This window comes from Pezoporus wallicus, unplaced genomic scaffold (assembly GCF_028554395.1).
Source record: "Pezoporus wallicus isolate ANWC-B61680 ecotype Strahan unplaced genomic scaffold, APGP_CSIRO_Pwel_v1 contig_9573, whole genome shotgun sequence".
NCBI classification, from domain to species: domain Eukaryota; kingdom Metazoa; phylum Chordata; class Aves; order Psittaciformes; family Psittacidae; genus Pezoporus; species Pezoporus wallicus.
In genome coordinates this window covers 1-9,645 of record NW_026635105.1, presented here as the reverse complement: position 1 = coordinate 9,645, position 9,645 = coordinate 1, and the positions used below count along the sequence as shown (strand labels likewise).

General features: G+C 58.5%; 1 protein-coding gene across 1 annotated transcript; it reads right to left on the bottom strand.

Moving 5' to 3' along the window:
- Positions 1-442: 442 nt before the first annotated feature.
- LOC130596065 (large proline-rich protein bag6-like) lies at positions 443-8,549 on the bottom strand. Its single transcript, XM_057403337.1, has 5 exons — positions 8,474-8,549; positions 4,403-4,507; positions 1,898-2,010; positions 1,642-1,720; positions 443-648 (listed from the first exon to the last, which is right to left on the bottom strand). Exons 1-5 carry the CDS (start codon positions 8,547-8,549, stop codon positions 443-445), a joined length of 579 nt encoding a protein of 192 aa, XP_057259320.1.
- Between the last annotated feature and the right edge of the window lie 1,096 nt (positions 8,550-9,645).

Genomic DNA, 9,645 nt, shown 5'->3' with positions numbered 1-9,645 from the left:
CAACATATGCACACACACACCCCCCAGGAATGCCACCAATCACAGAGCTCCGCCCCCATTGCCATATAAGGCGATGTATTCGCACACACACCCCCCCAGTGGCTCCACCAATCACAGAGCTCCACCCTATGAGCCACGCCCCCCACATGGGGCTCCGCCCCCACCCCCATATAAGGCACTGGGCCTCTTATTGAGCCCCCCCCCCCCCCCCAAAGTGGCTCCACCAATCACAGAGCTCCCCCATTAAAACCACCTAAAGCCACGCCCCGCCCGTGATGCTCCGCCCCCACCCCCATATAAGGCAATGGGCCCTCAGATTGAGCCCCCCCCCCCCCCCAGTGTCTGCACCAATCAGAGCGCTCCACCCCTTCAAACCACGCCCCCATCTCCATCAGGCTCCGCCCCCCACCCTCCATATAAGGCAATGAGCCCCGCCCCCAACTCACCGCCATCGCCATGGCAACGGGCGCCGGCCCCGCCCCCAGCAGCCCCCCAGCAGCGCCGCCATTGGCTGCTCCTCGGCGGGGGGCGGGGCCTGAGGGGGCGGGGCCGAGGCCGCCGGGACCGGGCCCCCCGGAGCCCCCCCCGCGGGGGGGGAGGGGCCGGAGGAGGGGGGAGGGGGGGGAGGGGGGGAGGAGCCTCCTTGGGCTGGGGGAGGGGGAGGGGGGGGGAGAAAGGGGGGGTCAGGGGGGAGGCACAGAATGGACCCCCCTGACCCATAGAGACCCATAGAGACCCATAGAGACCCCACAGAGACCCATAGAGACCCATAGAGACCCATAGAGACCCATAGAGACACATAGAGACCCATAGAGACCCATAGAGACCCCACAGAGACCCATAGAGACCCATAGAGACCCCATAGAGACCCATAGAGACCCATAGAGACCCCATAGAGACCCATAGAGACCCCACAGAGACCCATAGAGACCCCATAGAGACCCCATAGAGCCCCATAGAGACCCCATAGAGCCCCACAGAGCCCCATAGACCCCATAGAGCCCCCAGAGAGCCCCATAGAGCCCCATAGCGCCCCCATAGAGACCCCATAGATCCCCATCAACCCCATAGAGACCCCATAGAGCCCCATAGAGACCCCACAGAGACCCATAGAGCCCCCATAGAGCCCCATAGAGCCCCCATAGAGCCCCATAGAGACCCCATAGAGCCCCATAGAGACCCAGAGACCCACAGACCCACAGAGACCCCATAGAGCCCCATAGAGCCCCATAGAAACCCCATAGAGACCCCATAGAGCCCCACAGAAACCCCATAGAGCCCCATAGAAACTCCACAGAGACCCCATAGAGCCCCACAGAGACCCCACAGAGCCCCATAGAAACCCCATAGAGCCCCATAGAGCCCCATAGAGCCCCCATAGAGACCCCATAGATCCCCATCAACCCCATAGAGACCCCATAGAGCCCCATAGATCCCCATAGAGACCCCATAGATCCCCATAGAGACCCCATAGAGACCCCATAGAGCCCCATAGAGCCCCATAGAGCCCCATAGGGACCCCATAGAGCCCCATAGAGCCCCATAGAGACCCCATAGATCCCCATCTACCCCATAGAGCCCCATAGAGCCCCATAGACCCCATAGACCCCATAGAGCCCCATAGAGCCCCATAGCTCTCACCCAGCACCAGCGGCTGCATCAGGAGCTGCCCCACGAGGCCGCTGATGACCTGTGCCAGCGACGCCCCCCCCACGGGGGCCTGCGGGGGTCAGGGGGGGGGGTCATGGGGGCGCGCCCCATGGTGGGGACCCCCATTGAGCCCCACTGCCCCCCCCATTGCCCCATTGATCCCCCCATTGAGCCCCATTGATCCCCATTGATTCCCATTGAACCCCATTGATCCCCATTGATTCCCATTGATCCCCCCCCCACTCACGGGGTTGGTGGCGGCCGCTTGTGGGGCTCCAGGATGTGTGGGGCGCGGGGGGGGCGCCGTGGGGCGGGCGATGACGACGCGGGTGGGGGGCTGGAACCCCCCCACGGCCTGGCCTAGAGAGGGGGGAACAAAGGGGGTGAGAGACAAAGAGGCCTGGGCTATGGGGCAGAGCTGCGCTATGGGTCACTATAGGGCAATATTGTGCTATGGGGCAAAGGCTTGCTATGGGGCAGAGCTGCGCTATGGGTCACTATAGGGCAATATTGTGCTATGGGGCAAAGGCTTGCTATGGGGCAGAGCTGCGCTATGGGTCACTATAGGGCTATATTGTGCTATGGGGCAAAGACTTGCTATGGGGCAGAGCTGCGCTATGGGTCACTATAGGGCAATATTGTGCTATGGGGCAAAGCTTTGCTATGGGTCACTATGGGGCAGAGCTGCGCTATGGGTCACTATAGGGCAATATTGTGCTATGGGGCAAAGGCTTGCTATGGGGCAGAGCTGCGCTATGGGTCACTATAGGGCAATATTGTGCTATGGGGCAAAGGCTTGCTATGGGGCAGAGCTGCGCTATGGGTCACTATAGGGCAATATTGTGCTATGGGGCAAAGGCTTGCTATGGGGCAGAGCTGCGCTATGGGTCACTATAGGGCAATATTGTGCTATGGGGCAAAGGCTTGCTATGGGGCAGAGCTGCGCTATGGGTCACTATAGGGCTATATTGTGCTATGGGGCAAAGGCTTGCTATGGGGCAGAACTGCGCTATGGGTCACTATAGGGCAATATTGTGCTATGGGGCAAAGGCTTGCTATGGGGCAGAGCGGCGCTATGGGTCACTATAGGGCAATATTGTGCTATGGGGCAAGAGCTTTGCTATAGGGCAGAGCTGTGCTATGGGTCACTATAGGGCAATATTGTTCTATGGGGCAAAGTTTTGCTATGGGTCACTATGGGGCAGAGCTCCTCTATGGGTCGCTATGGGGCAGAGCTGTGCTATGGTGCAGTGCTGTGCTATGGGTCTCTATGGGGCAGAGCTCCGCTATGGGTCGCTATGGGGCAGAGCTGTGCTATGGCGCAGTGCTGTGCTATGGGTCGCTATGGGGCAGAGCTCCGCTATGGGTCGCTATGGGGCAGAGCTGTGCTCTGGTGCAGTGCTGTGCTATGGGTCGCTATGGGGCAGAGCTCCGCTAGGGGTCGCTATGGGGCAGAGCTGTGCTCTGGTGCAGTGCTGTGCTATGGGTCGCTATGGGGCAGAGCTCCGCTATGGGTCGCTATGGGGCAGAGCTGTGCTCTGGCGCAGTGCTGTGCTATGGGTCGCTATGGGGCAGAGCTCCGCTATGGGTCTCTATGGGGCAGAGCTGTGCTCTGGCGCAGTGCTGTGCTATGGGTCGCTATGGGGCAGAGCTCCACTATGGGTCTCTATGGGGCAGAGCTGTGCTCTGGTGCAGTGCTGTGCTATGGGTCTCTATAGGCCAGAGCTCCGCTATGGGTCGCTATGGGGCAGAGCTCCACTATGGGTCGCTATGGGGCAGAGCTGTGCTATGGCGCAGTGCTGTGCTATGGGTCTCTATGGGGCAGAGCTGTGCTATGGTGCAGTGCTGTGCTATGGGTCTCTATGGGGCAGAGCTGTGCTATGGTGCAGTGCTGTGCTATGGGTCTCTATGGGGCAGAGCTGTGCTCTGGCGCAGTGCTGTGCTATGGGTCGCTATGGGGCAGAGCTCTATGGGTCGCTATGGGGCAGAGCTCCGCTATGGGTCTCTATGGGGCAGAGCTGTGCTATGACGCAGTGCTGTGCTATGGGTCTCTATGGGGCAGAGCTCCGCTATGGGTTGCTATGGGGCAGAGCCGTGCTCTGGCGCAGTGCTGTGCTATGGTTCTCTATAGGGCAGAGCTCCGCTATGGGTCGCTATGGGGCAGAGCTGTGCTCTGGTGCAGTGATGTGCTATGGGTCTCTATGGGGCAGAGCTGTGCTCTGGCGCAGTGCTGTGCTATGGGTCGCTATGGGGCAGAGCTCCGCTATGGGTCGCTATGGGGCAGAGCTGTGCTCTGGTGCAGTGCTGTGCTATGGGTCTCTATGGGGCAGAGCTGTGCTCTGGCGCAGTGCTGTGCTATGGGTCGCTATGGGGCAGAGCTCCGCTATGGGTCTCTATGGGGCAGAGCTGTGCTCTGGTGCAGTGCTGTGCTATGGGTCTCTATAGGGCAGAGCTCCGCTATGGGTCGCTATGGGGCAGAGCTCCACTATGGGTCGCTATGGGGCAGAGCTGTGCTATGGCGCAGTGCTGTGCTATGGGTCTCTATGGGGCAGAGCTGTGCTATGGTGCAGTGCTGTGCTATGGGTCTCTATGGGGCAGAGCTGTGCTCTGGTGCAGTGCTGTGCTATGGGTCTCTATGGGGCAGAGCTGTGCTCTGGCGCAGTGCTGTGCTATGGGTCGCTATGGGGCAGAGCTCCGCTATGGGTCGCTATGGGGCAGAGCTCCGCTATGGGTCGCTATGGGGCAGGCTCACCTGTGGCTGCAGAGGCAGCGGCGGCCACTGCCTGCTGGGTGATCTGATGGGCCACGGCCTGCAGGAACTCGGGGGGCAGCGGCGGCAGCTGCAGTGGAGACGCACCTGGGGGGCGGAAATGGGGGTCAGAGCCTGCCCCATAGCGGGACCCACAACCCCTGCCCCATAGCGGGACCCACAACCTCTGCCCCATAGCCCTGCCCCATAGCGGAACCCACAACCCCTGCCCCATAGCCCTGCCCCATAGCGGGACCCACAACCCCTGCCCCATAGCTCTGCCCCATAGCGGGACCCACAACCCCTGCCCCATAGCTCTGCCCCATAGCGGGACCCACAACCCCTGCCCCATAGCGGGACCCAGAACCCCTCCCCCATAGCGTGACCCCCAGCCCAACTCATAGCACTGCCCCATAGCCAGCCCCATAACGTGACCCATAACCCCTGCCCCACAGTGTAAACCATACCCTGCCCCATACCCCAACCTACAGCCCATGCCACAGCCTGCCCCATAGCCCTGCCCCATAGCCCTACCCCATAGTGCAACCCACAGCCTGCCCCATAGCCCTGCCCCATAGCGTCACCCGTAACCCCTACCCCATAGTGCAACCCACAGCCTGCCCCACTGCCCTGCCCCATAGCGTCACCCGTAACCCCTACCCCATAGTGCAAAACACAGCCTGCCCCATAGCCCTGCCCCATAGCGTCACCCGTAACCCCTACCCCATAGCGCAACCCACAGCCTGCCCCATAGCCCTGCCCCATAGCGTCACCCATAACCCCTACCCCATAGCTCTGCCCCATTGCCCCCCACCTCCCTGCCCCATAGCTCGCCCCTCCCCCACCCCCCAAGTGCCCCTCCCCCACTCACCCATTCCCAGGCCGTGCCCGGGGGGGGCTCCCGTGGCCCCTCCCCCCGGCGCCCCTGACTCTGGGGGTGGGGGAGGGGAGAGAAGAGAACGGGGTCAATGGGGGGTGGGGGGAGGAGACCCGGGGGGGGGGGGAGGGGATTTTGGGTCATTTTGGGCTGGTTTGGGGGTTTTTGAGGGGTTTTGGGGGCATTTTGGGTGGGTTTGGGCAATTTTGGGTGGAATTTGGGTGGTTTTGGGCAATTTTGGGTGGAATTTGGGTGGTTTTGGGCAATTTTGGGTGGAATTTGGGTGGGTTTTGGGTCACTTTCAACGCTTTTTTGGGGGGTAATTTTGGGGCCATTTTGGGTGGTTTTGGGTCTGTTTTGGGTTTATTTTGGGTTCTTTTGGGTGGTTTTGGGTTCATTTTGGGTCTATATTGGGTGATTTTGGGTCTATTTTGGGTCTATTTTGGGTTGATTTTGGGTGGTTTTGGATCTATTTTGGGTCTAAATTGGGTGATTTTGGGTCTATTATGGCTTTGGTTTTTTTTTGTATTTTTGGGTCTTCTTTGTGTGGTTTTGGGTCTATTTTGGGTGGTTTTGGGTGGGTTATGGTCTATTTTGTTGATTTTTGCATCTATTTTGGGTGGTTTCGGCTCTATTTTGTGTCCATTTTGGGTACTTTGGGGCCAATTTTGGGTGTTTTTTTGAGTCTATTTTGGGTGGATATTGGATGGTTTTGGTTCTATTTTGGGGTCATTTTGGGTCTATTTTGGGCCTATTTTGGGGCGTTTTGGGGCTGTTCCAGGGGTTTTGGGGGAATTCTGGGTGGGTTTGGACAATTTTGGGCGTTTCGGGTGTAATTTGGGTGGTTTTGGGTGGGTTTCTGGTGATTTTGGGTCACTTTCAAGGCTTTTGGGAGGGCGATTTTGGGGTTATTTAGGGTGGTTTAGGGTCTATTTTGGGCCTATTTTGGGTGGTTTTGGGTCTTTTTGGTGGATTTTGGGTTGGTTTGGGTCTATTTGGGGTCCATTTTGGCTTCATTTTGGGTACTTTTGGGTCGATTTGGGGGTTATTTAGGGGCATTTTGGGTCTATTTTGGGGGCATTTTGGGTGCTTTGGGGGGGCAATTTTGGGGTTGAGGGTGGTTTTGGGTCCGTTTTGGATGGTTTTGGGTCCGTTTGCGACGGTTTTGGGTGCATTTTTGTGTTTCTGAGTCCGTTTTGTGTGGTTTTTGGGTGTTTTGGGGTCCGTTTTGGGGTGTTTCTGGGTGTTCTTGGGGTGTTTCTGGGTGTATTTTGGGTGGTTTTGGGCTGGTTTTGGGTTCTTTTTAGGTTATTTATTTTTGGGAGGTTTTGTTTTTTTGGTGTTTTTTTGTATTTTTGGGGTGGTTTTTGGGTGTTCTTGGGGTGTTTTGGGGGTATTTGGGTGCATTTCAGGTGATTTTCAGGTGTTTTTGGGGAGTTTTTGGTAATTTTTGGGAGGTTTTGGGTGTTTGGGGGATTTTTTGGGAGTTTTTGGTGTTTTTTGGAGTTTTTGCAATGTTTTTGGGTGTTTTTTTGGTGTTTTGGGGCGTTTTGGGGTGTTTTTGTGAGTTTTTGGGTGTTTTTGGGTGTTTTTTTGATGTTTTGGTGTGTTTTGGGGTATTTTGGGTGTTTTTTTGACGTTTTTGGGTGTTTTTGAGTGTTTTTTGGAGTTTTTGGGAGTTTTTGGTTGTTTTTTTGTGTTTTGGGGTGTTTTTTGTGTGTTTTTGTGTGTTTTTGGGGTGTTTTTGGGTGTTTTTGGGGTGTTTTTGGGGTGTTTTTTGTGTGTTTTTGTGTGTTTTTTGGGTGTTTTTGGGTGTTTTGGGGGTGTTTTTTGGTGTTTTTGTGTGTTTTTGTGTGTTTTTGTGTGTTTTTGTGTGTTTTTTTGGATGTTTTTGGGTGTTTTTGGGGTGTTTTTGGGAGTTTTTGGGTGTTTTTTGTGTTTTTGGGTGTTTTTGGTGTTTTTGTGTGTTTTTGTGTGTTTTTGCGGTGTTTTTTGGAGTTTTTGGGAGTTTTTGGGTGTTTTTTTGTGTTTTGGAGTGTTTTTTGTTTGTTTTGGTGTGTTTTGTGTGTGTTTTTTGGTGGTTTTGGGGTGTTTTTGGGTGTTTTGGGGGTGTTTTTTGGTGTTTTTGGGTGTTCTTGGGGTGTTTTTTGGTGTTTTTGGGTGCTGTTGGCGCTCACCGGGGATGTTCATGTGCATGAGCACGAGGGGCTCCACGCTCTGGTGCGAGATCCGGATGACGCGGGGGGGGGGCGGCCCGGGGGGAGGGGGCGGGGGGGGCCCCTCCGGGGGGGGGGCGGTGTCCCCGGGGCTGCTGGGGGTGGAGGCGGTGGGGGAGGGGCCCGGGGGGGCCTCGGCCGAGCCCGCGGGGGGTGGGGGAGGGGCTCGACCCCCCCCGTTTCCCGTCATGGTCACGGTGGTGCCCACGTTGATCTGGGGGGGGTGGGGGGAGAAAAGAGGGGTCAATGGGGGGGGCCTGCCCCATAGCGCCCCATAGAGCCCATTATAGGGCGTCCCCCCCATCCCATAGTACCCCTATATATGGGTCCTCAACCCCATAGCACCCATTATAGGGGATCCTCCATCCCATAATACCCATTATAAGGGATCCCCCATCCCATAATATGTACTATAGGGGATCCCCCATCCCATAATACCCATTATAGGAGATCTCCCATCCCATAATACCCATTATAGGGGATGCCCCAACCCATAATACCCATTATAGAGCATCTCCTGCCCCACAACACCTATCATAGGGGATCCCCCATCCCATAATACCCATTATAGGGGGTCTCCTGCCCCACAACACCCATTGTAGGGGATCCCCCATCCCGTAATACCCCCATATATGGGTCTCCTGCCCCATAGCACCCCTTATAGAGGTCTTCTGCCCCATAGCACCCCTATAAATGGGTCGCCCCACCCGCGGAGTACGTAACACGTCCATGCACACAGTCCTCCCCACCGCCAGGGGGCGCTATCCCCATTCACTCAGTCCTCCCCACCGCTAGGGGGCTCCTCCTCCCCCCACATCCGGTCCTCCTGCCCCCTAGGTGGCGCTATCCCCATACATACTCAGTCCTCCCCCCCACTAGGGGGCGCTATCCCCATACCCATAGAGTCCTCCCCACCGCCAGGGGGCGCTATCTCCATGCACATTCAGTCCTCCCCCCAACTAGGGGGCGCCATCCCCATACCCATAGAGTCCTCCCCCCTGCTAGGGGGCGCCATTTCTATACCCACAGAGTCCTCCCCCCCACTAGGGGGCGCCATTTCTATACCCATAGAGTCCTCCCCCCCACTAGGGGGCGCTATCCCCATACATACTCAGTCCTCCCCCCCCCCACTAGGGGGCGCCATCCCCATACCCATAGAGTCCTCCCCCCCGCCAGGTGGCGCCATCCCCATACCCCCAGAGTCCTCCCCCCCGCTAGGGGGCGCAATTTCTATACCCATAGAGTCCTCCCCCCTGCTAGGGGGTGCCATCCCCATACCCATAGAGTCCTCCCCCCCGCTAGGGGGCGCCATCCCCATACCCCCAGAGTCCTCCCCCCCGCTAGGGGGCGCCATCCCCATACCCATAGAGTCCTCCCCCCCGCTAGGGGGCGCCATTTCTAGACCCATAGAGTCCTCCCCCCACCAGGGGGCGCCATCCCCATACCCACAGAGTCCTCCCCCCCACTAGGGGGCGCCATCCCCATACCCCCAGAGTCCTCCCCCCCACTAGGGGGCGCCATCCCCACACCCCCCGAGTCCTCCCCCCCGCCAGGGGGCGCCATCCCCATAGAGTCCTCCCCACCGCCAGGGGGCGCTATCCCCATGCACATTCAGTCCTCCCCCCCCACTAGGGGGCGCCATCCCCATACCCATAGAGTCCTCCCCCCCACTAGGGGGCGCAATTTCTATACCCATAGAGTCCTCCCCCCCACTAGGGGGCGCCATCCCCATAGAGTCCTCCCCACCGCTAGGGGGCGCCTCCTCCCCCCCACACGTGGTCCTCCTGCCCCCTAAGTAATCCACACGTGGTCCTCCTGCCCCCTAAGTAATCCACACGTGGTCCTCCTGCCCCCTAAGTAATCCATATCTCCATAGTAACCCTATCTCCATACCCCCAGAGTCCTCCCCCCCACTAGGGGGCGCCATCCCCACACCCCCCGAGTCCTCCCCCCCGCCAGGGGGCGCTCCCCGCTCACCTGGATGGGAATGGCCGCCTGCTGCAGCAGCAGGGAGGGGGGCGGCGGCAGGGGTGGGGGTGGGGGGGGTGGGGGCGGGGCGTTGCCGTGGTGGGGGGAGGGGCGGGCGAGGAGGAGGGGGCGGGGCGGGGCCCCCCCCAGGTCGCAGCGCAGCTCCGCCAGCGCCGCCAGCGCGT